Below are 27,953 nucleotides of genomic sequence, written 5' to 3'. Positions count from 1 at the left end.
CTATGCACTTGTTTGAAAACAACAAAAATATCGATTTTCTCTATATTTTTTTTACATCAAAATCCAATCAATCGGTGCCAAAACCTGCAGTTCCTCAATCGGGTGCTGTTTTAAATGGATCTGTTAATGATCATAGAGGTTTCAGAACAGAAACAGTAGACCGAGGACATGAAATGTCTTAAAATGACCATCCAGCTTAGCAGGTGCCACAAATTGTGTTTAATTTCTGTCGTGTGAAGTGCAGCAGGACTCGAGCCGCGGCCCCGTGTGTGTGCTTCTCTGCGTGCTCCTGGGCCATACAACATTAATCTGCTGCCACATCTGTGCTTCCTGGCTTCTAAGGGACATGGCAGGCCAGGCGCCGTGTGTGTGTGTGTGTGTGTGTGCGTCTCTGTGTGTGTGTGTGTGTGTGACAGGCGAAAAGATGGCTCGTAAAGGGATGTGACAGCAGAGCCACATTCGGGGGCCACCACCCACAGGACCCTTGGGCTGGACAATACAATACTGCACTACACACACACACACACATGTGGACACACACACATGCTATTTACAGAAGGGCACTGGGGTCCCGTGTCGTTTGTCACATGCGTTTGTAACCATTTCACCCCCCCCCCTTCTCCCCTGTCAAAACTCCTCACCCAGCATCGTCTCCCTCTTTCTTCAGATCCCCGCGGATTTCAAAACAAACTCTGCAAGAAAGACGCATAAATGAAATAAATATAAACATTTTTAGACGTTGACAGGCGTGGAAATTAAAGAGCGGAGACGCCACTTTTGCTATTTGCCAAAAGGAGATGAGTTTGGAAGTGAGTGAACGAGCGAGTGTGGATCCCAAATTGCGTCGAGTGTGCTCGTGTGTGCGCGCGCGTCCGAGTGTGCGAGTGTGTGTGCGGCAGCCGTCTGCTCTGATCAAACACACTGGTGTGTAATTGGCTCCCCGTTGTCGCGGTGACCCCTGCGGTTGGAATGTCTGTCGTGGTGGAGGACAGGAGGAGGTCGCTCTGACGATGATGTGCTACAGACGACGCTCACACACACACACAGCAAATACTTTGTGTAAATGGCACAAGTGTGTTGAGAGATTACTGTTCAGCCTCTGTATTTGTATTTGTATATGTGTGTGCATGTGTGCGTGCGTGCGTGCGTGCGTGCGTGTGTGTGTGTGTGTGCTTGCACACTCAAGCCTGGCTTAGCCTCCCCCTGCTAAGTTGTCTTTAAAGACAGCGAGGAGATGAAGCGTAAACATTGTGGAGCGAGGAGTGCAGGGCAGCCTATTACAGAGACAGACAGGCCGACATTGGTTGGGAATCAACAGCTCTGAGGGCAATGCTGCTTTTTTCTTTTCCTCTCTTCCAAACGCTCATTAGGGATGCATGCCAATCTGGGGGGGAAACTTGATTTGCTGATGCCGTTGTTCATTCGGATGTTGCCCCCCCCCCCCAGTGGCTCTTGGCTTCAGAAAACGAAACGGCTCCAAAACATTTAAATGAGACACGCATTGAGAAAGCAGGCTGAGTTTATAGTGGGGCTCTCACATTTGGGGAGCACGTGTGCACACACGTTTCACCTGTGGAGTTTTGAGGTGCCGTTATGCACATTTGAATGCTGCCAATGAGGGCTTATGAGCTCCGTTGTGTATGTGTGTGTGTGTGTGTGAGAGAGAGAGTGAGTGAGTGAGTGCAGGGGCCATGTGTACCGGAGGAGCCCAGTGGACCAGGGAACAGGCAGGGCTTTGTGGGAGAGGAGGAGGTTTTGAACACTCTCTTTCTCGTTATCCGAGAGGTAGAGGTATGTGTGTGTGTGTGTGTGTGTGTGTGTGTGTGTGTGTGTGTGTGTGTGTGTGTGTGTGTGTGTGTGTGTGTGTGTGTGTGTGTGTGTGTGTGTGTGTGTGTGCGCGCGCTTGTATCTACGCAAGACAGAGAGAAGGTGTGTGTGTCTGTGACAGGGCAGGGAGAGGCAAAGACCATAAATGAGGAAGAAAGAGGTAAAAAAAAAGAAGAAAGAAACGAAAGACACCGCAGAGTGAGACGAGAGAAAAGTGCAAGACCATCTTCAGCTGTGGTCTCTGGAAGACTGAGCCCTTGTTTAAGCTGCAACCCACGTGCACCTCTGGTATGCAGTCTCTGCTGTTGCCATGGAAAAGTGAGTTTTTTTTTGTTTTTTTGAGGAGGGGGCAGTTTCCGTGCAGGTCAGTCTCCACTCGGCAACGTGTAGCCGGTGGATATAATGCACACGATATAGATGTCAGGTTATGTAATGCCACCAATCTATTGCTTTTGCTGCCGTGGCACCATACGGCGTATACTTCCAGCACCTGTGATCACGCTCGGCCCTTTCATTCCCCCCGCGGCCTCGCTGGGAAATAAACTAGAATAAATGTCCTCATTGCTTTCAGAGGCTCTGTGGCCCGGGCTGGTTTGGGGGATGTTGATACCATAGTATATCTTTTTAGGCTGTTGATGTAAACCCTGTTTTTGTCACGCAAATATAGATCTAATAATAAAATATATCTAATAATAATAACATATAGGGCTGGGGATTGTTAGAATGATATTGGGTTTCAGTACCCCTGCCAAAAATATTCTTTTTTTATATTACTTAGAAATACTGATTTGTTTTTTTTTAACAAAAAGGGATAAAATGTAATATGACAGACTGTTGAAACCTATTGTTCAACAAAAACACTACTCTTGTTTTATCGTGTTCAAAGCCCAAAGGCCGAATTCACTGAGGTTTCTGCGGCTGTATATAATAACGACAGTGAGCCTGTTACGGGCTGCACTGTTCTGTCTTTTGAGATGAGATTTATATAAAGCGTAAGACATTTATTTCACTCGTTTACCTCAGCATCCAAGAGAAACACCGTCTGTATCAAGACCATCTCCAATCCGCTCGACTCGTGTAGGTGGCTTGTGTAAATTTGGTTCGTCTCACTGCATCTCTTTTTCATTTCCATAAAGGTCGGACATAACTGCTACTAGACATTGCTATATCATAATTTTATGAGTAATAAACTTTCTCTTCTCATGTGGGACTCAACTTTGGCCGAAGTTAACTTGGTGGAGTCGGCATCACTGAATTATCATTTATTTCCCAGACTCCCGTGGACGAACTGCATCTGGAGGGCGGTCCCGGGGTCAAGTCCAGGAAGTGAATACACGATGAGACGCTGCCCGCAGGGTTCATCGCAGCAAGCGCTTTGCCCGCCGCCGCGACAAAAAGACGTGGGTGCGCCGCGCAAGCCTACAGAAAGAACGGGCGTCAGTGATGCCGCCGCTCGTTCTGTACGAAAGGCCCTTCAGTGAACGAGGAGTTAAATATATGCAGCTGAAGCAACAACAGCATCGAAAAATATTGTCAAAATGTGTGCTTTAGATGAACCTAGATTATAATTCTGCCCAGTCATTCAATAATACAGAAGTGGACAACCTGTGTGAAGAGCCAATAAATGGTTAATTATCTTTACAATGTAAAGCTTTTCGTTGAGTTACTTGCAATAGGATACAACTCAAGATACTTTGGAAGATGCCGTCCGAAATAAAGTGTGACACCAGAATAACAGTTCTTAGGAATAAACAGCATCCCTATGGAAGAGAGCAGAGCTATATGCTGCACTTATATTGACCGGAGCGATCAATCGCCTAAAAGACGATTTCTTTCTCCTTAATGATATAAAAAAAAAAAAAAAGAATCACACAGAACCTGCCTCTTGATCCTCAGGCTGAGAGCTGACAGTGGCCTAAACCCTGAATCAGCACACTCGTTAGCCCACATCCTCTATATTGCACACTAATTAGTCGATAGTAAAAAGTGCCCTTCCTACTTATTAGGCCCATAATCACCTTTAACGGGGCTGAGGAACTCTTCGTGAGTACAGCCCTGATAAATGTGTGTGTGCGTGTGTAGGAGTGCGGATTTGTGTGAATCTCCTGTTCAGATGAACTCCGCGAACGTCTCCACATGAGCCACACTGTATACAGCCGGATTGGATTTTTTCCCCCCCATTTCTACTCCAGCTACAGTGAGCTTAGCCGGCATTAAGGAATTATAGGTAGCGACAGCCTACTTTAGGCCGCTTTAAATTATTAAGACATTTAAGATGTTAATCTGAGAGTGGTAACGATCAGTCAATTTCGGTGAGCTGCTTAAATTACCATCTGCATGCTTTTCTTCTTTGCCGTCTTCCCTATCTGACAGCATTTGAGTCATTATCGTTTTTAAGGAAGACACAAAGAATTATTAATGATCAGCTATTAAGACAATAAAAGCCTTAATACACAGAGATAACGTCGTGTCGTATGATGCTATCGGGCAAAATTACCATTCAGAGACTAGAAGCATATTTAGAGTGCAGCGCATTCCTCCAGTGTGTGACATTACTACTTATCTTATTGTCTTTACAGGGACATAAAACATGTTTAACAGTCTGCTTCTCTACTGCCGAGTGCCTCCACTGGGATGGAAAGGCTACATGCGGTGTCCTCACCATCTCGGAGTCGAATTCAACAACTTTTCGTCTTCCAAAAAACTTCACTGGAGTGCTTCCATGACCTAAAAATGTTGTTTCTTGCTTGTTTATGTTTTTCAGTTTCAGTTTTTTCAGTTTCGCTGTAAAGCGGTAAACAGTTTTCTATTGCGATGCAGCTGGGGCTGGTGTGGAGAAAAACATCTGAAAACCACCATCTCACAGGGCGGGGTGCTGCCGCGGATTTCCCACATCGACTCCAACAGATTCTGTTCATTAGGAAGGTTTGAGTTACAAAACCAGAGCTTGGTTATGAAGGAGATTCTTAGAGAACTAGTGCTGTGAATTGTAACCTGGTACATTATCAACTAGAGTCACCGCCTCCGCCATTCGGTCGGGTTGCAGTTCACACCCATGACTGTCCAAAATATCATCACTTCATCATTTGACCCTTTTAGACGTTTCTGTGATATTGTCATAATTAGCATAGGAATTATTGAGTTATGGTCAAATATGTGTTTTGGGAGGTCAGAGTGACCTTTGACCTCCTAATTCTAATCGGTTCATCTTTGAGTCCAAGTGGACGTTTGTGCCAAAATTGAACAATCAAAAATTGAGCTCCAGGTTCTAGAGAAATCGCACTCACAAGAATAAACTGAATCCCAAAACATTTATGCCGCATAAAAATATTGAAACCCCAGATATTCCAGACATGACCAATTGTATCCTGGCAGCATCCAACTGCTTACTTTGAGAACATTTTATCATCTCAACTTACTCCGTCGTGGTCACTGTGACCCGAGAAAGGACAAAAGGCAGCAGGTTGTTCTTTTTTGGTCCTGTGTGCTCCAACGTCAGAGAAGCCTCGATGTGCCTTTTAGTGCACAATGGACCATTAAACAGAACAGGTGTAGTTGAAAGCGTGCGGGTCTGACAGCAAGTCATCGGTCACAGCGCTAATGTCTGTTAAACCTGTCAGAAACGTGTCAACTCATCAAAAAAACGTATGCCAAAATGTAAAATCTGCCATTTCCTTCCTAAAAAGTGGACTTCCTGTTGATGGAGGAAGTTTCATCAGCACACTTACTGGAGCAGCTAAAGTCAGAGTGACTGCGGTACCTTGGTGGTGAGGATCTTGAAGTTGCTCTGTTGAGGCACGATGTGGTGCAGCAGGTGGAGGTCCAGGTTGTAGTTCTCTCCTGACGCCAGCTGTATCGTAGCAGAGAGCTGAAGAGACCACAGACAGCCGACATTAGTCGATGAGGTAAATCATGTTTAGACCTGACATTTCTGTTCAGAATTTAATTCCTGAGTTGAAATTCTAGCATCAATATTTTCATTAGACTTAACTGCAGCTTTTAGAAAACACACCAAACAAAATGATAGAAAAGGAGTGTGTGTGTGTGTGTGTGTGTGTGTGTGTGTGGAGGGGGGGGGGGGGGGGTCAGCTTGTCCACGAGAATAATCATCTGATGTGGCTGGTTTGTCGGCCAGGAGTATCCTCTCTCGCCCTGTCCCCTTCAGCCACAGAGTGACCAGTGATGAGGGGTCAGACAGCTCCTAACAGCCTGTCACTCACCAGGACTGGGTGGGTGGGTGTGTGGCTTGTTGGTTTAGAGGGACGTGGACTCGGCTGGGGCCCAAATCTTAACACCCGTTCTTGGCAAAAGCTGCCCTTGTATAGAAAGGCACTAAAGCCGAATACCTCGGCGGTTATCATCTCATCTCAGCAGTACGTCACTTGGACCTGTAATCGTTTGCAAAATCAACACCTACCGCCTCACTGAGGCCATGTCCACACTACTCCGTTTCCATTTGAAGACGCATGTGTTTTGCTACGTTTACACCGAGCGTCCACACTACGCCGGCGTTTTCGAGCACCGAAAACGGAGGAGTTTGAAAAACGCTCCAGAGGACGGATACGTTTGAAAACTCCGCGGCGATGACGCCCACTCGCTACTTGATTGGTTCTTAGCAGTCACGACGTGTCCTTACCCGGAAGCTCACAAGCAACAACATTGATTACCGATCGACTACCAGGTTAATTCAACATGGACAACTGATTACAGGCGTTGCTGACCTTGTGTCTTTACCAGCAGCTGTTGTGCGGTTATGGTCTGCACTATTACAGAGGAAGCAGCTGTTAATGGAGAGATTAGTGAGCGGCGCGTCCAGACCTACGGAGCGGACGTCTGCAGTCACGGTTAGCGGCTTTAGGGAGGGTGATGGACACAAAACGGAGGACTTTTCTTTCCTTATTAATGCTTATTTTGTTCTGCACAACTATTGTGAAGTCCACACATAAACTATAAAAGGAACAAAAGCAGTTAATGCTCTCCAGTAGACAGAGACTTCAGCCCAGCAGAGCTACAAGTGAGAACAGACAACAACGAAACTGAGAGGAAACGAGTGAGAGACGTGTTGACCACATTTATGTAATCTAGTAAACCATTATGTGTAAGTGTAAGTAAATGTGATGTGTGAGAGAGAGCGAGAGAGAGAGATAAAGACCCGCAGCGCTGTAACTAAGTCTGAAAAATAAAACTTTACACGAAATGTGTCTGTTTGAGTTCATAGAGGAAGATTTTAGAGAAGATCTTAAGTATCAAACACAACCGTTCATTATTAAAGACTACTTTATTACTCTGTCGTATTTTTTTTAAACCAATCTACTTCCTGTTTACACCGGCACCATCACGCCCAGTGTACGTGAATAGTCACGTGATATTTAGTTTTCAGGCGTTTTAGTCTGGACGGAGATCATTTAGATCTTTTTTTTTTAGCCTAAAAGTGGACTTTCTGATTTTGGGACCAGTTGTGTGTTAGAAGTGGTTCGTCGGGGATAAAAGCTTGGAAAGTTAGCCGAAGTCGCTTTTGGGCAATTCCACAAAACTATCAAAGCCTTATTATTCATTTCCAGTTGAATCCCCGCGCCGTCTGTAGGTATACAGCTGCCGCATGCTCAGTCACAAGGGAAAAGAAGTGGAACCACTGCCTTTCATCTTTAATTTCTTTTGTATATACTGACCTAGTAAAATATATGAACTTATCTGTACTTCCCACCACAGACAGAGGGAGCTTAACAAGCGACTGTGGGATTGGGAGCGAGTGAACTATTTCTTTTGAAATGAGGTAAACTCAGTTTGTTATTCTATTAGGAAAGACAATGCCGCTCCCTGGGGTGCCCTGCGGTTAACCCTCTGAGAGAGAGAAAGAAGCGGAAAGAAGCACAGGAGAAGAGAAAAAGATAAGGTTGTCCCTGGAGGGCTCTGCAGCTGATCCTAGATCAGTTATGCCGTCTATCCACAGACAATTAGGAGGTTGGAGAAGCTGGGGAGGGTAAATTGTTCTTAGATCTGTACTTTGGGGGCAATGTTAACAAGGCACCACTGGAGGCATAGTTGGTTCCATGGGGAGTGTGTGTGTACGTGTGTGTATGTGTGAGAGACCCATCTAATGGGCCCCCCTGAGGAAACACCCAACAGCTAACCCATCTCTGTTACACACAGACACACACACACACAAAGAAAACAAAGTCTCTCTTCACTTCAACAGTGCACTCAAGTGTGTGTTTGTACCTCTTTTTCCATGAAGTTGACACACACACCATCCTTGGGTACATTTTTTGCCATTACTGTGACGATGACTTGAGACTCTGTTTGGTACCAGTCATGCCTGCAAGAACACACACACACACACACACACACACACACACACACACACACACACACACACACACACATACACACACACACACACACACACACACACACACACACACACACACACACACACACACACACACACACACACACACACACACACTGATTAACAAGAGTGAAGACCTTTTCTCCACTGCTATTGCGAATATATAAAACTTCACGAAACCAGGTACTATAAATGATAAAACTCTGCACATCATTAACATGTCTCGTTCATGCACGTTGTTTTCACAGATGTAAAGAATGGGGCTGCTGCGGCGTAATAAATAAAATAAACATAAAAACATAAAACAGATGGCGAGATATGGCGTATTTACATTTGTGCACTTACTTCACAGGTGGAACCGCTGGTGTCTGCTCGGTCATTCAGCCGCCGAGACGGAATGACAATGTGGCGAGGATGTGGCGAGAAGGCAGAGGGATGAAACAAAAAGGAGAAAAATGAGAGAAAACACAACAACAAAAGAAGCTTAGTGAGGCTCCCGTTCTTTGAACAGGAGCACACACCAGGCTGATGATCTCTACTGATGCTGAGAGCAACAATGCCCCCTGGTGGCCGTGCAGAAAAACTCACCCTGTTGTCGCTGCCGAGCTGTGTCTGCTCTGGAAAGAGAAGAAGAACAAGAATTTGGGTGAGTGGCAGGTGGAAACATTAAATACACGCCCTCAAGTTTCCTAAATCAAATTCTGATCTCTTAACTACGATGGCCAAGCTATAGAAACACACATTTGAACTTAACACACATTTGTAGACAGATTGTTCCATACCAGGACTAATACACATTTTCCCCCCAAAAAATGTAGATTACTTTTTTTTGTTTCTGGGAAATTCTGTTTTATTTGATTAAGGTTGACTGGTGTGCTACATTTTACTTGAAGAACTAGATTTGCAACACTTTTAACATAAATGTGACAACTGTTAACACTTAAATCACGACTACATCAATAAATAAGTATGATAAGGTTGTGTGTGTAAAGCTCCTTTTGTGTGAAAATGCAACGGATTAAGACAAAGACATTAAAAAAGCTTCATATTGCGTAAGTGGTGGGGTGAAGAGGATTAATCAAATAGATAAAAACGTAACTGAAAAAAAAAAGTGAGAGAAAAACTTTGTGTCTCGTAAGCTAGAGAACAAATTAATTTGGTCTAATCAATTTAAATTCATAAAAGTCCTAAAAACAGATGAGGTCGTTTCTGGATGTCGGGGAGCCGGGTAACAGAGAGATGATGCGGCTGAGGCGGTGTGTCTGGCTAAGTGGATTTCTAGGGTGCCGAACATTTTCTTTTCAAATTCCATGACCGTACAAACCCGCCACAAGCTCTTCCCATCCTCCACCAGTTTGTTTACTGGTCCGTCCACGCCCATTAAAAGCCCTCTGAGCCCAAACAGGTCTGAGCACCGTTTACCAGCATGCTATCATACATTATTCAATGACTTCATTACACAGAGACAGGGGGAGACAGAGGGAGACAGAGAGAGAGACAGAGAGACGGAGAGAGAACAGATAGAGAGAGAGACAGACAATAGAGAGAGAGACAGACAGACAGACAGACAGAGAGAGAGAGAGAGAGACAGACAGACCACAGAGAGGGAAGAGAGAGATGAGGAGTGTTAAAGTCGTCTTAATGAGGTCGCGTTTGAAACGGTGAGGAGGGGCGGGTGTGTTTGGAGAAAAAGACTGTGTCACAGTTTGTGTGTTTTTAAACCAGCAGGGTGCCACATGTGATGGAATAACCAGGTGCCGTGTGTGTGTGTGTGTGTGTGTGTGTGTGTGTGTGTGTGTGTGTGTGTGTGTGTGTGTGTGTTGGTTGGTTGGTTGTAAACACACCGTCACCGAAAGAAAAAAAGTTGTGCTGCTGGAGTGAGCGTACGCAAGTAGGGTACTTTCAAGTTATAGGGGAGGGGGTGATATACACTCTGATGTGCATTTGTCACTGTGTGTGTGTGTGTGTGTGCATGCCGTCTGTGAGCAGGCCTATGAAGGGGTTGGGTCTCATCGGGGCCTCTCAAACATCAGTAACGTTAACTCTGATGAATCATGCCGCTCCCGGGAGAACGCATGCATGCGGGTGTGAAGCGTGTTTGTCAAAGCGCGTGCTCTTGTTTACTCCAGATGATCCGGAGGGCCCGGGCATCACCAGCAAACAGAAACACACCAGCCCGACACGGCATGCATCTTTTATTGGACCGCGCAGCGCTGCCTAAACACTCGCGCAGTAGATTCATTGGATGTGTGCGAGCTCATTTGTTTGATCAGATGGGCCCCATCAGCTCGCTGACTGTGCCATTTAGTTCAGTGTCTAATAGAGCAAATAGCACAGAGAAGTTAGACTGCAACTGGTGATGGATCTGGACGTCTGAAACTATTTCTTTATTTTTTAACTAAAACCGCCACAGGCCATATTGTGTACCAATATTTAACATCTTTGGACATTTTAAACACATTAAAACGATTTAATCAAGACTGTAGATTCATGAGGATATTAAACAATTAAAGACCAACGTCAGCTCGAAATACATTAACATTAAAACACGGACGTTATAGAAGTTTCAGGTCATCTACTTACCTCCCATCATCTCCTCACACCGCTTGGTCCAGATCTCAAATGATTTGTCAGAAACTGTGGAAATCACAAAAAAAAGAAGAAATGTTCTCCCTTGCTTTGTTAAATAATAAACGTTAATACAATAAAAGAAGAGCATCTAGTGTAAACACCTGACGGCGTCAGTGAAGTCTGAAGTGGTTTGACTAAGAGACTGTTTGAACCAGCGGTTATATCAGCATGCAAAAGGAGATCCACATTTCACAAGCAAAATCTGTTCTACTGAGAATTTGTTAAGAAACGGATTCTCTTTTGACTTTTTAAATCCTTTTCTTCCGTCCCACTGCTTTAGTTCAGACCACTTCTTCAGTGGCTAATAGAGCCCTGTAGGGTCAGCGCTCCAAAAAAAAAGACCCAAAGCATGTCTTCTTCTTGTAAATAAAATAGCTTGTTCTGTTATGTCTGTGAAAATATATCCATTAAAATCAATGAATGTGCCTTGATGACAGCAACGCTGCTACAGCCATTGCTTTAGCACATCCACGTTCACCCTCTGCTGGCTAGCTCCAGCTGTTTGAAAACAGCTTGAAGTTAGTTACTCAGTCACTGATAAATGCAACATTTATACACAAAGTATATACAAATATAATGAAATGAGAATGCATGTGTTGTTGTTCATGTTTTGGGGGAGCATCAGTTTGATGGACAGAGACATTGTAGCTGTAGTAAGAGACATGTGTGAGATTTTGGTCACAACTGATATTGAAACAGAGGTATTAGTGTCTAGGTTGACAATGGCGACAGTTGTGAGCAATGTGGAAAGACACATTCGGTAATCTGGACGTTTAGTAACACTTAAAATGGTTTAATCATTATGTGACATCTGGCTGGGGTCCCTCGAGCCAAACCCAGTCCGGGCTATTTATTGTCTTTAAGCCCAAAGTGCACAACAGCTCTTTTGTAACATCGACATGTGGCCTGATGTTACTTAACTGAAAACCGGCAAAGCCATCAACCTATTCAGCCCATTTTTACCATTTCTGGACCAAACGAGTAATCAATTACTGAAGCCTCAGTCGCGCTTTCAGCGTCCCGCAGACAGCTGTGGACTTGAGGCGGTCGTTCGCGCGGTTTCAGTCGTACGACAGCTGAGCGTCCGCACCGCTCTGGCGTTCCATCACATGAGCTTTTCCCGATCCACAATCCACAATCTATTCCAGTCAGAAGCATAAAAGTAGCATAACGTTGTTTGCCAGGAGTTCAACCTTTGTACTCCTTTATAGACGCATTTATACTAAAATGGCAACGGCGGGTCTCCTTGCACAACCTCTCCTCAAAACAAGCTTCCGCTTTGTTATCTTCCTCGTGGCAAACCAGCTACAGTAGTATCGCCAACCTTCAGGTGCATCAGGCTCGACACCATGTTGTCATATGGAGGTAAAATGCACAGGAAGAAAAAAAAAATCTTGCTTTACCTGCTTAACTGATTCCATAAAGACATGTGATCATAAATAAAAATGTAGGCGTAATGCTTTAGGCTCTAAATAAACACAGCCTCTCTTTTTATTTTTTTAAACTCTAGTAGTGCTGTGGAGCTGGGTTTTTTTCTCATTTTGTGTGTCTCGCGCCCGCACAAAAGAAAACACATGCACACGCGTGCACTATTCCACTGATCTGCAGGTGGTGGTGACACACAGAGATGTGCAGGAATAAGCCAACAAAGGCAGTGAAGAAGAAGAAGACTGCAAGCATCAACTTTCAATCTTCGTATGAGATGGATTGAGATGTTTCTATGTTTTATTGGCTCCTGTTGCGGCCTTTTTGGCCAGGTCGTCGTCGTAAATGAGAACCGGTTCTCAATTGACGTATCGGGTTAGATAAAGGTAAAATAAATAAATGAATAAACTACAGCGTGAGCAATTAATAAAATCTGAATGTTTAGAATTCATACTGTATTGCATTGTATCCCTAAAGCTCAAAGGACACAGGTTCATCCCTTTGTATTCGATGAGGAGAGTGAAACAGACAGCACACTGCTGCAGGCAGTGGTTGAGTGGGATGATGGGAAGTTTGTACTCACCATCCAGTTGGTGTCCCTGTGTGAAAGCTGCATGTGCTGACTTATAGTGGTTCAGGTGGTATTCTGCTATTCTGCAGGTGGGAGACAAAAACATGCCATATATATTTAATAAAGTAATAAGAAAATAAAAGTGACCTCTTACGACATACACAATTTGGACCACGTATCCTGTTAAATAACTACAACAATTATTGTACATGAACTTTAGGGCTGGTAGGAGAGAAAAGATCTTCTCATGGACATCTGCCTTAACATTACTAACTCCTGCAACAGGAATATTGTGTTACATTTTCATAGCAGATGTGTGGTCAAATGTGTAACCACTTGTGTTTACCAAACAACTTTATATTACAGATGTTGCTAAACAAGCAGGAGCTTCAGTTGAGCTCATACACCAACAAAAAAAAAGAAGTGAGATTTTCTGTCATTTCCTTGATCATATTATAATACACACCCTGTTCGCATGAAAGCAAGAGGAAGGCTGGGTGTTAGCTGCTGGGCTTTTTTGGCATCATCAACAGCACCTGCAAAAAAAAAAAAAAAAGGGAACAACACTATGTTTATCCAGCCTGTATCACTTAGAAACGTTATATGACCGGTGGTACTAGATTATCAAATCAAGGATCTCACAAGAAACAACGTTACACTCACTTATTGTGGGCAGTTACCAAAAAGGCAACTACACACAATTTGAAAACATTTATATTTTCTGAAAAAAATGTGATATGAGTAACATGTCCATCAATGCACGTAGTCCACAGACTTACAGCTGTAGTTTTTCAGAAGTATGTGGGCGTAGGCACGCTGGCAAAGCCACTCAGCGTTGTCGGAGTCTCCTTGTAAGGCCTCATCAAGTCCCTACAAGGAAAAAGATGGATTTTCAGTGGACAGCTTACAGTACTGTTTCGATTCAGCTAGCGTTGTGATAATGACGGAAAAGTAGGAACACTAAAAAGAAACCTGACACCGGCTGACATGTTCCGTCTACTGTTCACTACACTGACACCACCAACTTATTTTTGAAAGTAGCATAAATGAGATATCATAACGCAGGCAACTTCATACATGTATTAATGACCGTATAACTAGGACATGTAAACAAGTGTTAATAAGTCATTCAAACTAGTAAATAACGCTAGAATTCGTTAATGACTTCCGGTTAAACATGTTTCAGAATACCATGCGGACAGCCTGACATATCTAAGAAAACTGAACGCTTATCACCAACGTTATCTATCTAGTAATAACACGTGAAGACGAAGTGTTGCATTTGTAATGGTTGCTAAGTCTAACACAATACATGTCCTGCTAACATAGAAATGGTACTATTACGTAAAGTTGTGATAAATACCGGCTCTTCTTGCTAAGTGATGCTAGCAGGAAACGTTAGCTAACTTAGCTATTTAGCTAGCGTTAGTTAGTGTAAAAATCTGTGCTAACATCGGAAACTTTAACATGAATGAGACCGCACTCAATTCCCTCTGTAAAACTGCTCGTCAGAAGACTTTAAGGTTAATGTGATAAGATAAAGCCCCCTGATTTTCAGTATTTGTGTATGGCTAGCTAACGCTAATGTTTACCTCCAGAGCTTTCTGTGGATCTTCGTCAATGAAGCTATCGGGGAACCTGCTATAACGACAGGAGAGACCAACCGTTAAAACCAGCCGCAGAGAAACAAATGAATGAAAAAGTAATAAAAAAGAATTGAATTGATGAGCTGGTCTTGCCTTTCGGTTGCCATGGATTTGCTGCGGATGTGGACAGTCTTTCTGGAGTGGCAGGAAGATTCTAGCAAAATGTGGAGAATTCTGGAAACGTGATAGCGCAAGGTGCCTCAGCTCGAGCCCAGCAGCAGGCCTGTCAACATCCGACTGCACACCGCGCACACCGCCACACCTCCACCTAACGGGCTGGAGGAGTCATTACATGACAACTTTCTCATAAGACAGCAAACTTCTGACATGAAAATACACTCGTGCAAAAAAGAGCTGCCATTCCTTAAATACTGCATTTCTTAAACATAGATTCGCTATCATCAATAATCATTAATTGTGCATAATAGACGATTAAACTATTTGAGCATTTTTTTTGCACTACTGTTTAGTTAGGTAATTTAATATTATTCTATTTCATTGAATATGTTGTGCAATTTATATCTAATATTTTACTGTTATTCTTATTGTATATATTGTGCATTTGATATTATTTGTATTTACCTGTACCATAGTTGTAAACATAAACAGGATTAATAAACTAACTATCTATATTTGAATGTAGACTGGGGAAGAGGGGGCTAGTTTGACACACTTTGTATTCTACTACATACTGTAGCTTCATCTATAATGATACATCAGATTATATAAAATGATTCTTGTTTTGTAAGAAACATTTTAATCTCAATCAAAGTATCTATACCGTAGATGGCGAAATGTAGTGGAGTAAAAAAATACAATAGTTCCCTTTGAAATGGAGTGGGGAATAGAGTAGCAGTATTGGAAGAAGCATTCAGATAATTTACTTAAGTATATGTACCAATAACACAACATATAAATACTTTGTTCAATACTCAAGTAAAAGTCCTGCATTCAAACTGTACTTGAGCAAAAGTACAAAAGTATAGCATCAAAATATACTTACAGTACAGATAGTGAAAGTACTGGTTAATTTCCAAATAATAAACATTATATAATTGCATCATAATTATTGACACATTACTTCTCTTTAATGGTGCAGCTGGTAATGGTGAAGGTCATTTTATTTTCATTATGTTGGAGAATTTCCCTACAGGGATCAAAACAATCTATTTCCTGATCATATTTGGTATTAAGATATACTGTATCTGTATCGGCAAAGTAACTAGTACATAAACCTGTAAAATAAATAACGTGCAGCAGAAAGTACAATATTTCCCTGTGAATGGTCGTGGAGTAGAAGTAACTAGAAAATGCATTTCCTGCTGAAAATGCATTGGAATGCTGAAAGCTGAAATGAATTGCAAAAACATTGCTGAAAATAGATATCCAATTCAAACAAAAAATTGCAAAAAGCTTAATAATTCAAAAGGTTTAAAGATTAGAAATATGAAGAGACATAGCACACGTGTCCTTAACGAGCTGAACATTTTGATATTTGAACGGTTTCTGTAGCTTAAAATATGAAGGAGCAGAAGCCTTTGAAAAAACGTATGGAAGAAATAAAATATAAGGAAGAACTAGAAAATGCATTTCCTGCTGAAAATGCGTTGGAATGCTGAAAGCTGAAATGAATTGCAAAAACATTGCTGAAAATAGACATCCAATTAAAAAAAAATTGCAAAAAGCTTAATAATTCAAAAAGTTTAAAGATTACAAATTGCTGAAAATACAGAAATGGGAGTCTACCTGTCTGAAAAATGTTGTAGCCTGAAAGCATTTAAACTGCACTGCTGAAAACCCTTCTAGTTGAAATGTTTAACTATGGTGTCTGTAGCTGAAAGTATGAGAAAGAAGAAGGCTTTGAAAGTTGAAGAAGTTTAACAGGATTTGAAGATGTTCTCCATAGATATCCCATTCAAAAAAAGATTGCAAAAAGCTGAATAATTCAGTTTAAAGATTAGATTACAAATATGAAAAGTCATATCACCCCTCTCCTGAAAGAGCTGAACATTTTAATATTTGAACGGTTTCTGTGGCTTAAAGAAATGTCAGCAGTAGTGATATTTGTAGTAGTAGTAACACGTTTTAGTTGTAGTAGAAGTATTATTAGCAGTAGCAGTATTAGGGGGAGTCCTCTAAAAGTCTCCAAGACCTGAATGACTGTATGAGAGACAGAAACACACACAGACAGAGAGACACACAGACAGATAGAGAGAGGAGTGTGTGTGCACATGTGTCTGTGAGTCTGTGTGTTTATAAACATCCCTAATTAGAAACACCTGTGTGCCTGCAGCATTTTAATGGAGATAAAACTGTGAAACACCTCTCAAACAAATCCTAAAAACCTCATAACCGTAGCTCCTATTGCTCCGATATCAATACATGAGCGGAAAGGATGAGTTGAACAACAGATCCTGTGAAAATTGTGTCTGTAGTGTAAAAGATGTGGCTAAACTGGCGATGTAGAAATGGGGTACCGAGTTCTGTGGAAGATGTTTTTGCAGCAAGATTTAACATTGCTCTCTATGGAGCAGAACGTTGGTTTTCCTCTCAATTAAGTGATTTCCTGCCAAATGTTTAATCTGTGGGATTCCACAGTCACTTGTGTACGACAACGACACGATTAGCTACTTCAAGATCCCAAAAATATATATGAAGAGTGAAAATTGTGGAGTTAAAGGCAAAAGACAAATATTTTTTTCACAGGAATCTGAAGCTGCTCTTCCCTCTAGCGGTGACATCACACACTCTAAGCTGCGCAATACACACCCATTATAAAGGCAGAAAAGGACTGAAAAAATCATAAAAGTTAAAATGGGACAGTTCAAAAAGTATAAAAGATATCAAAAAGATTATAACATACAATAATAGCTCAGGTTTTCTCAACATTTTAAAGTTGAAATGGTGTCTGTAGCTGAAAGTATGAGGAAGTTGAAGGATTTGAAAGTTGAAGTATTTGAAGGATTTGAAAATATTCTCCATAGACATCCCATTAAAAAAAAAGAAATTGCAAAAAGCTTAATAATTCAAAAAGTTTAAATATTAGAAATATGAAAAGTGATAGCATACATGAGCTGAAAGAGCTGAACATTTTGATATTTGAATAGTTTCTGTAGCTTAAAAAATGAAGAAGAAGAGGTAGGACGGAAGAAATATAAAAAGAGGAATAAAGATTTGAAGAACAATACTTGGAATGCTTAAAAGCATTCCAACAATAAGTAGCGTAAAGTCCCAAGTACCTCAAAGTTGTGCTTAAGCGCAGTACTATGCAGGGGAATAAATGATTTGACGATGAATTTCAGACAGACAATGACAAATTTAAGTTTATTTTATATAATAGACCATTATCTTTTCAACACCTCTGGACTGCATGAAAGCAAACACACCAGAGTAAGGCAACAAAAGCTCCACCTCTCCCTCTGCTACAAGCTTATATAATATCAGTGAAACCTACAGTATCAAAAGAGCTCCAGAAGAGGCAAAGCGAGGGAATTCCAAATAAATGGCTTAATCGGTAATAAAGTGAAAACAGTTTTGCATAAGGTTCTCTGGGGAGAAAGGCAGTTACAAGCGTCTCCTGAACCAGGTTCAGCCTCACAGAAGTCCGCTTGAATCTTGAAAGCTCAGTTTTCATTTGGAGTGAGGTGTGTGAGGCTGAACTCCGATCAACTGAAGGGAAACCACTACGTCTAGCGTTTCTTCATTATAAAAAGGGCCAGTCGTTTTACTCCTTGCATAGAGCATATAGTCGGTGCAGAAAAACACATTTTGTACGAACCTGAGGGAGAAAATGGCAACAAGGCACAAAGTCAAGCAAGTTCACAGACACAGTATATGACACACAATACATACAAAGATATCAAGGCTTCAGAGGTCCATATATGCATTTGTGTATATACATGTAATAACTAAAGAAAATGTACGAAGAGGAGAAAGGCTAAATAGTAGCTGCATGACTACTATAGCAGCTAAATAAAAGGCCATTTCACTGGTGATTGTCGACAAAAGGAAAGTCCACCGAGTAGATACATCAACTACAAACAGCAGCAGTGCTAAATTACTATTCTAGAAATAGACAGTGATCCCTTGTTTTCAACATTTCACAACACAAACATAGTTCAGTAATCTTAAAAAATAATAATAACAACAACAACAATAATATGGAATGTTTCCCCTCAATAACCTCTTGATTATCAGGAACACAGGAAGCAGGGACAGGATGGACTGAGATCGTCAGGCACTTAAGAGAAGAAAACATACAGCAGGGATAAACATTAGTGCAAAGCCATTTTCAAGGCAGAGGAATGATTCAGCATGTAGATAGAAAAGAAAAAACAACGTGTGGGAAAGAGCGAGAGCAAAAGGCAGAGAAGGAGGAGGGCACAGTGTACTGATCGGACTATTCGCTGGAGGTGAAGTGCAAGCAGAGGGTGTATCTGCAGAAGGTGCAGAGAGGCTGTAGGGTTCCAGTGCATGTCTGTCTTTGGTGTCTTGTGGGGTTAACGGCTAGAGAGCGTGACAGAAGGCTGAGACAAAGCACGTGAGCTTTTGAAGTCTCTTGGGACAGTAAACTGCGAAATGTTGTGGGTTTGCTGCCAACTCAGGGAGGAAAGTAGTGATCTAGAATGACTTTTGCTACAAATTCATAATATAATCTAAAATAAAAAAAATGATCCTAGATCAATACTCCCACTCTTAACAAAACACAGGCCCCGGTATGCAGAGGTCGCCGCAGCAGCAAAGTGCGGCTCTGTAACGGGTCCTGAGTCAGTGGAGTGTGCGTGCGTGTGTGTGTGTTTCTGGGGGGGGGGGGGGGCGATAGCTTTTTTTCTTTTTTTATTGGTGAGAGCTAGTTAGGGGCACCAGCTGTGGAACCTCCACTTGGGAAGTTTTGGGTCCCGGGTGCGACTTTCCATCGGGCGTCTCCCGCGCACCCTCACCGTCCACAGCCGTCTCAGCGGCGGCCTGTCGCTCGCACAGACTCCCCAGCAGCTGAGCCGTTTTGAAGACCGAGGCGTGGCCCGCGGGCTGCAGGGACTGGACCTTCTGCAGGTTCTGCAGACTTCGCAGCATCTCCGCGGACACTATAGGCAAATGCTGCTCCTGGATCAGGCTGGTGCTGGCGGGCCTCAGGACGGTTTCGCGCTGGCCTGAGGGCCTCGGGGCCGGCCTGGTCCGCTGGGTGGTCGGACCTCGGAAGGAGCAGGAGGACGTTTTCTTCTGTGTCGGGTGGGAGTCTTCCTCCTCAACCGACTGGTCACTAGACGGTATAGTGCTGGCATCCGAGTCATCACTCACGGCCTCATCGTTGCCACTAATGTCGTCGTGATCGTCGTCGTCTTCCTCTTTCATGCCATCTCCATCTGTGATATAAATCATATCTTTGGGCAGCGAGGTGAACTGGTAGACGAGACGCTGGCCTTCAACCTTATTCAGTATGCCTCTCTGGTAGTAGTACCTACACCAACACAAAGGTTCAGCATTAACAAAACAAACCACGCATCTACACACATGTATATTTTCATCTAAGTGAAGACAAGCACATATCGTGATGACATTTTTAAGTCCCCTTAGCCCTCCCTTGGTCGTTTACCTGAGTGCTCTGCCCATCGTCTCATAATTCATATCCGGCTTGTTCTTGTGTTTGCCCCAGAGTCGGGCCACTGCTTTGGAGTTGACCAACTTGAAGATTCCTGCGTGGGGATTGGTCCATTTAATGTAGCGGGGGCAGACCTGTCGGTCCTGCAGCAACTCCATCAGGAACTGCCACAGGTAAAGCGTGTTTCCTCCTGACGCACAAACACGGGGACACATGATGGAAAAGGAAAGATGGAGAAACAACACGGAAAACAAATTCAGACACGAGAGACCAACAAGTAGAATTGCCATCACATTCACGCAGGCTAATTTAGTTGTGTGTCACAATACCTTTGTTGTATTTGTCCTTCTTCACTATAATGTCTGGTGTGGGGGACTCTGCCCTTCTATGTCGAGCTTTCCTCCCTGAGCATTCGAAAGAATAAAAGCAGGTAATTTGCAAATAATCCAATAAAATCACACAATTATTCACAGAAAAACCATAATTCAGATAAGATGATAAACCAGAAGGTAACGGACCTCTCTTTTTGGACTGCTGCTGCTGTGCCGCAGGCTTGTTTGTGTGCAACGAGTGCCACTGTGGCTGGTCAAAAGCTCCCACAATCCCCTCCGCTGACACAGTCACCTGGGTAACAGGAGTAGTGATGACATCACCCAGTGATGATAAGAAGGTCTGGGCTGCAAGGGGGGGGGGCATAAACAGATTTAATGAGAGACAACAGCACTGTGTCTAAAAATAACACCTCGCAGTCAGACATGTCCTACATGAGGAAGCAGCAGTGATGTTTTATCAGGGCATCTTCTCTCCGTCAGTGTGAGCAGCGCTAACTCGGCTGTGTGTGTGTGTGTGTGTGCTTACAGTAGTGTTCCAGGGAGAGGGTGTCAGGGCAGTCCATGTTGAGGAGCGAGTCAGCAGCGACAAGTGTCTCCATGGTCTCCTCCTCTCCACTCTCACATTGCTCCACTGCAGACGACACAGACGGGAGGAACACACAAAAACATGTATTTTAGCAGGCGGAGGAGGTTAATTAAACGCGAGAAGCACCGAGGACAAAGCTTGACGGCTGAGCCAAATTACACAAAACATCCTCTCACCGCTCACCGAGATATCTAGCCATGAATCCCCTTGATATGTTAGATATTATATTTGCTGAGTAAGCCTACCCAAAAGTAGGGAATCCTTTCTGGTTTCCATTCATATTTTCCAGACAATTTTTATGTCATGATGTATAATAATCACAGGATATAATATTACAGTTGTTGTGATTACAGGATTAGACACTTTTTTGTCTGACTTGCCTCTACATCCCTATCAGATGGGTTCAAGTCCCCCTTCATTGTACCCCCTCAAAAGAGGGGGTGGGCTTTCCTGGAATTGTTCAATTGTATTTCACCACAGAGAAAATTGTGGTTGAGATGGATCTGTGGCTGCACATATGAATTCAGAAAAGACAAAGTGATCCAGTATCAGTCAATGTTTGATCGTAGCCTTGTTTTTCCAATAGATTCGGTCAAGTTTGCGTTCACATTTATCCATTACTTTTGGCTAACTCTTTGCTGCTTGCTAACTAGTTTTCACACACTCTCAATTGCAACATTTTGGGGGCAGAGGTGCTCCAACTGATCCATGCTGGTAAGAAAGTGAGGCGTGCTGGTTCTTGTGGCAATACATATACTAGACAGCTCCAAATAGCTGCTCCTCAATCTTTCCGGGGCCAGGAATCACTGCACGAGAGCTCAGACAGAGAGAAAATGTTATTTTTGGAGTTTGGATGAACTTATCCTTTAATGACCTAAACGGATGATCGAGCAGGACGGTTATTAATTATTTGTCGTGGCTCCAAACTGCAAAGCTTAACCTAACGTTACTGTTTCACTTCACGCATTGAACTTCAGTTAGATAAATATCAGCCTAATCATTTTTTTTCACCACTTATAGTGCTTTTACTTTAATAACAATAGGTGCAGCTGTGGGCTTCTGTGAACATAACCACATGTATGCCTCGTCCTTTCAAAAGGACTATTTGTTTTGTGCGCATTTATTTTTGTGACGTGAGCAGGCTGTGAGGCAGGCAGCTAGAAAGCATCTGCTAGCTTAACAGCTGTGCGTCGTGGGTCCACCCACGTTCTACCGCCCAGAAAAACCAGCTAACGACCACTCAAAACAAATAGCCGTGCTTAAAGAAACACGGGGGGTAAGTTGTGGCCCAGACACGGTTGTAATGTTGAGGTTAATTGAACATGACAGTCCGCGAGCGGTGTCAGTCACCGTTAGCTAAGTTAACCGAGCCTCGCCATGCCCAGCATCAACTGCTCTCTTCAACCACAATAAAGTTGGGGGTTAAAAACAACCCGATACAGTGATATAACTTACTTTTAATTCCCAGCATTGGTGAGGAACAAGCCATAGCATGTGTGCTGTAGCCCGAATCGACCACGTCTACATCCTAATATGATTCATTAACGGTCTTTCATAGGGACAAGCAGCCCAGTAATGTTTTGTTTCACTTCCTGAATCTTTGCAGAGGGTGGGCCATGTGCGACGATGGTTGCGACTGCGCATGTGCAGTCCCAGGCTTTCTTATGTAGAATTTGTATTTCGTAGAACTTCTATAAAACCCCCACAGAACAAAGCTTTAGAGAGTTTAATAACCGTTTGTTTGGACTATTGCACGACAGGTGAGCTTCAGTCATTAAACGTGACAGGTAAAGAAAGGCTGGAGCGTGCGTGTGTTGTCTGCACTGACCTTTGAACAGCTGCTGGTGATGCTCTGTCTGTGACTGTTCACACGCCAGACCTGTATATGAGAGCAGGTGTGGATGGGGCACCTGCTCCACAATCACTGCAGGGTAATCCAAGTAACCCCCCAACTGCAACACAAAGAAAATGAGATTAAGTGAAAGCAGATTTGTCAGATTGAAACGTGGGCTCTGCCTCGACACACAAAGCAATGCATCTCTGCTTAACATTTACTCACCTGCGACATATTGACATGGTCACTGGCGAAGTCAAAGATGAGGTCTGACTGCTGCAGCATGGTGGAAAAATCCCAAACCCACACACAACCTTAACTGTGTGAAGACTGCATCGCAGCTTTCCTCTGAAGACTATTAATAACTGAGGTCTGGTGTGTTTTTGTGTCCTGACAGATCCAGGTTTTGGAGAGAATCTTCAGATGAACAGTTGACTGTCGGCGTAGATCTACCAGAGAGCTCCCCCCCCTCCCAGGATGCGAAGAGGCCGGTCTCTTTCCATGCAGCGCAGTGCAACAGCAGAAGAAGGACGTGAGTAAACCAATTGACCAGAGACACAGAGGCGTCACAGGAAACTTGCGTTCGCTCGCTCTGCTTCGACTTTCGATGAGGAAGTGGGGGGGGCTGCTAACTGTCCTGTGGTCTGACTGAACCTGCCAGATAAGAACAGAGAGAGAAACGAGAGCAAATGTGTGAGCCGTTGGAGGCAAAACACAAAGTGAGAGAGCCACACCTGCGGTGAATATCAGGTGGTAACCGGTTCGACTTTTAAAATAAAATGTCCAAATAAAGAAATGTGGTCACTGTGATCTGAGGAGCAGAGAAACCAGCAGTTTGCTTCCCTCTATAGATCTCATGCTTTTGCTCTTATCTCGCTACCAAAAGAGGCTCAACCAGCAACAGGAAGGAAGCGTTTGCACTGCAGTGTGTGTGTGTGTGTGTGTGTGTGTGTGTGTGTGTGTGTGTGTGTGTGTGTGTGTGTGTGTGTGTGTGTGTGTGTGTGTGTGTGTGTGTGTGTGTGTGTGTGTGTGTGTGTGTGTGTGTGTGTGTGTGGGTGGTACGAGTAGGGGGGAGGCAGCTGGTGTTGAACTTGAAACGTCATGTCTTTGCACATCGCTCAAGGTTTCAGGGGCGTTGCATGCACATTCCTCACAACATGACTGTGAAGGGGGCATTCGGAACAAAACTAAACCAACTCCTCTCCTCTACTCCCCGTTATTCTCTCCTTCGTCACTTGTTTTTCTTCACTTCCTCCCTTGTCCCCTGGCCAAGTTAATTCCTTTTTTAATCGCTCGGCTCCAGTCCCCTGACCATCGCTGCCCTTTTTATTTTTAGGTAATTCTTTTTTTTAGGTTGAAGTTAACCACCGGCAGTGAATTCAGTCTTTTCTGTTGCTGCTGTACAGCAGCCTCCTCCTCACGAATGTCAAACTCGAGCTGTAAACACCGTTTGCACACCTGCACTTACCCTCAGCGCTCCTCTGTTGAAGATCACGCCGGCATTTAGGTTTTGTGTACAAATGTGAACAAATAGCATCCAAGGAAATAAACGTCATTGAGCTCCTACATTTTAATCCGCAGTGACGTTGAAACAGTCTCGGTATGCTCACAGTGTCTGGGCGCGCTTTGTCTTTATGTGTGTGTGTGTGTGTGTGTGTGATAGAGGCACAACATGTTTGGGTCAGTTATCACACAGGAAGCACAGCTCAGTTAGGAGGCACCGCTTCCTGAATTCCTGTGCCAAACCGCTGCCAACATCATCGGCCTGCAATGGCCTTGTCAAGTTGGACTTCCTCTGACGTTGTTTGGTGCTCAATGATTTACTTAGGACACGAGGGGGGGGGGGGGGGGGTTAGCTCCAAGTTGATGAGGAGAAAATTCAAATAATGTTCTTATAATGTTCTTTGCATTATGCGAAGCTTGATCAAAGGAGGGATTACAGTGGAAGACAGACATTGATCAGCATCTGTAGGAGTTTTCATAATTGATTCATTGTTTAAATTCTCTTGTTCCAGCTTCTTAAAATGTGAATATTTGCTGGTGTTCAAAGACTGCTATGATTGTAAGTAGATTATCTTTAGGTTGTAGACTGCTAGTCTAGACGCCTGGAACTCTGGGAAAATGTGACGGTAAATCTTCACAATTTTCTTTGAGAGTAGAAAGTAGTCGCAGCCCCAAGGAGAGATATATTTAATTTAAATCACATACGTTTTAAAATGAACTAGCACGGACTGATTTTTTTTTTTCATGTGCTTATTCTGACTGTCAATTAGTGTTGAGTTGTAGTACAGGTTGAACATTATTAATTAACTACCAGCTACTCACTAACCTGAAAATCAGGCTCCGGCCGGGTGTAGTGTTGCAGGCTGCCAGCCTTTTGTCACTATCAGTAAATGTAGTGTAAACATAAAGAATGCTGCTTGCTTTTGGTCATTTGTGCAATTTTTCTTTTTTCGAGTGGCCATCCACCACTGCCTGCCATTGTGACATATGTGTATATATACAGTGTGTACATATATGTGTATGTATATATATATATATATATGTTCATTGTTGGTGTGCCCTGCAGCCTGCTGCTTCTATAGAAGAGTCACTAACAGCACAGAGCATTTGTTCATCAGTACTCTGGTCACATAGGTTTGTCTCTGTGGCCTCGGCTCTGGGATCTGAGCCTGTGAAGTGGTTGCCAGGCCCCTAAGGACACTGATAAGCCCCCATAACATTCATTCCCCAGTTGTGTGTGTGTGTGTGTGTGTGTGTGTGTGTGTGTGTGTGTGTGTGTGTGTGTGTGTGTGTGTGTGTGTGTGTGTGTGTGTGTGTGTGTGTGTGTGTGTGTGTGTGTGTGTGTGTGTGTGTGTGTGTGTGTTAGAGAGAGAGAGAGAGAGAGCGAGCGCCAGAGATAGAAAGAGTGCGTGTGTGTTTGACAGAAAGGGGCACAGAGTGTATGTGTGTGTGTGAACTAGGCCAGGCTGATAACAGTATATGGCAAGAGAGGGAGCAGCTGATAAGCCCCTCTTGTTGCTTGAGGTAACCGGGCCTTGTTAAATGAACACATTGAAACGTGTGTGTGTGTGTGTGTGTAAGAAGAGAAAGGGGAATGGTGGAAATGGTCACAACACACCTCTTTTTTTTCTCTCTCTCTCTTCCTGGTGTGCACATGTGCTCAAGGTTTAGCTGTCATTTGTAGTAAATCATTAAAACACTATTCTTTATGAAACATTTCTGGCAGGGTGTTTTTAAAAGTGCGTCAAACCGCCACGCTCAGAATCTCCCTCTGAAAACTACTTTCACTTTCCCTCCGGCACATGTCATGCAACCAAAAGTCAGCGGAAGAGCTACTGGCACTTTTTACTTTAGCTCCACTGAGTACAGGTCATTCTACAGAGCAGTGGGCCTGTTTACATGCAATAAGAAGGCTTACCGTGTGTTTATAGCTTGTGTCTGTTTGTGGCAGAACAGCAGCTGCCTGGAGGATCCAGAAGAGGAACGGAAATGGTTCTCATCTCTTTTGGCAACCGGAGAACCTTCATCTGCTTACAGACCTGGGATCAGTTTCCTCTCGTGAATTCCCAGTCACCAAGGAAAGTGCCACACTTTCGATCAGCGGGGATTGTGGTGATTTTTTCTTCTTCTTCTTCCCTTCAGACCTTGCCAGTTATTGCTTCCTCTTTTTTTTTTCCAGAGAACTGCCCCCACTGTGGGTTCTGATTGGTTACCTGTGTTGTGAGTCAAGGTAACCCATAGTGACCATTGTCGGTGCGGAGCAAATGTAAACACGGGTGTATTTGCAATGTAAAGCAGACGAGACAAACAAGCTATCTGCAAACGGCCCAGTATACATACAGTCGATGTGTGCGATGATCTCGCCACGTTTCATATAAAACCTGTTGGTCAGCTTCAAATGAACAAAAAGGATTCATGTCAATATGAAGTTCTGTTTTATGCCTGGTATAGTTAATGTTTGGCAAATGTACTTATAGGCTGAAAAGTAGGGACACAAAGAAATAAAGAAGACTTGCAGACAGGCACACAGGAAGATAGGTGCATGAAGTAAAAAAAGACGCCTGTTTTTATCCAGTCCCTGATGCTCCCTAGTGGCAAAGCTCTGCACCAACACCCTTAAAGGGACAGGCACTACACGTAAGGTATTTTTGATTTTGGGGTGAACTGTCCCTTTAATAACAAGTGTTGTCCTTCCTCTCTCACTCTTTAAAAAAAAAAAAAATGGTGAAGCTAATATGAGCAGCCGTCACAGTGTGGTCCAGTGATGCTCAGGGGTCTGGTACAGGCTGTGTGATCAACGTCACCGCTGCTTCTTGGAAGTCATCAGCTCTCTCATGAGTGCGGGGCCCTCTGCAGCCAGACATGCTGTCTCTGTACACTGTCACTGCTGCGACTGTTGTCTGTGAACGTCATGTAGAAACTAGCTCCCAGTGCATAACCGGCATATGTTCATACGTGTGATAAGTTCTTTGGCAAAACACTACATTGAATAATTCTATTCAGCCACACTGAAGGGCGTGTGGTGATCTATGAGTAGAAACCCGACGTGTTGTTGTAATACATGCTATAGAAAGTTAGGTTGTGTGGATTTAAACTTTTGCATATTTCAAATTTCTGCAATGAACAGAGTTCTTGAAAAGATCGTTCTACCTTTAATCTGATCCATATTTTATCCATCCAATATCTGTGGCTGGATATGGACCGACAAGGCAGAATAAATCAAGTATAACAATTTATTTTTGTACATTTTTCACATCTTCTGCAACAGCAGGCAGCTTCAAGAATGTGCTGGTTTGGCTCAAAACCAGGTTAACTCCCATAACATTTTTATAACAGAGGGTAGGGTTTTATTATTACAACATGTGCAAATGTGTTTGTGAGAGGGGGAAGGAGGGTAGTAGAATTACTGAGAAATTACTTTATTACCTGGAAGTAATCAAATGAACCCCAAAATAAATATGTGTTGAGCTGAAATGATGAGGGACTACATGAAAATGACTATAGGAGGAGAAGGGGTCAGAAAAGAGGAAGGGTCTTGAAAGTTTACGTTTAGCTGTAGGTAAGGTTGTGTGACTTTTTTTCTCGTACTAAAATTATGTTTTGTTTCATCCTTCCCATTGCAATATAGTTAATCATGACATAATTAATTA

The 27,953-nt window shown here is 43.2% G+C and overlaps 2 protein-coding genes across 3 annotated transcripts; both read right to left on the bottom strand.

The window, feature by feature from the left end:
* Nucleotides 1-5,074: 5,074 nt before the first annotated feature.
* Nucleotides 5,075-14,666, bottom strand: sugt1 (SGT1 homolog, MIS12 kinetochore complex assembly cochaperone; the record flags this gene model as incomplete). The annotated part of the gene is made up of 11 exons (XM_079173013.1): nucleotides 14,543-14,666; nucleotides 14,396-14,444; nucleotides 13,583-13,673; nucleotides 13,270-13,339; nucleotides 12,816-12,886; nucleotides 10,760-10,813; nucleotides 8,765-8,793; nucleotides 8,522-8,544; nucleotides 8,047-8,143; nucleotides 5,588-5,695; nucleotides 5,075-5,095 (listed from the first exon to the last, which is right to left on the bottom strand). Exons 1-11 carry the CDS (start codon nucleotides 14,554-14,556, stop codon nucleotides 5,075-5,077), a joined length of 627 nt encoding a protein of 208 aa, XP_079029139.1. The 5' UTR covers nucleotides 14,557-14,666.
* A 3,088-nt stretch (nucleotides 14,667-17,754) lies between these two features.
* On the bottom strand, nucleotides 17,755-26,455 carry LOC306706430 (ETS-related transcription factor Elf-1-like). 2 transcript variants are annotated; one of them, XM_079173510.1, is made up of 8 exons: nucleotides 26,222-26,455; nucleotides 23,026-23,454; nucleotides 22,795-22,918; nucleotides 20,907-21,011; nucleotides 20,567-20,725; nucleotides 20,378-20,452; nucleotides 20,043-20,238; nucleotides 17,755-19,907 (listed from the first exon to the last, which is right to left on the bottom strand). In XM_079173510.1, the coding sequence occupies exons 2-8, from the start codon at nucleotides 23,083-23,085 to the stop codon at nucleotides 19,286-19,288; spliced, it is 1,341 nt and encodes a 446-aa protein (XP_079029636.1). In that variant the 5' UTR covers nucleotides 23,086-23,454; nucleotides 26,222-26,455; the 3' UTR covers nucleotides 17,755-19,285. The 2 variants fall into 2 exon arrangements, with proteins under 2 accessions (XP_079029636.1, XP_079029637.1); XM_079173511.1 differs by lacking the exons at nucleotides 22,795-22,918; nucleotides 23,026-23,454; nucleotides 26,222-26,455 and adding an exon at nucleotides 22,422-22,559.
* Nucleotides 26,456-27,953: the final 1,498 nt, after the last annotated feature.

This window comes from Pholis gunnellus (genome assembly GCF_910591455.1).
Source record: "Pholis gunnellus genome assembly, chromosome: 14".
Classification (NCBI taxonomy): Eukaryota; Metazoa; Chordata; class Actinopteri; order Perciformes; family Pholidae; genus Pholis; species Pholis gunnellus.
This window is presented reverse-complemented; position numbering and strand designations above follow the sequence as displayed.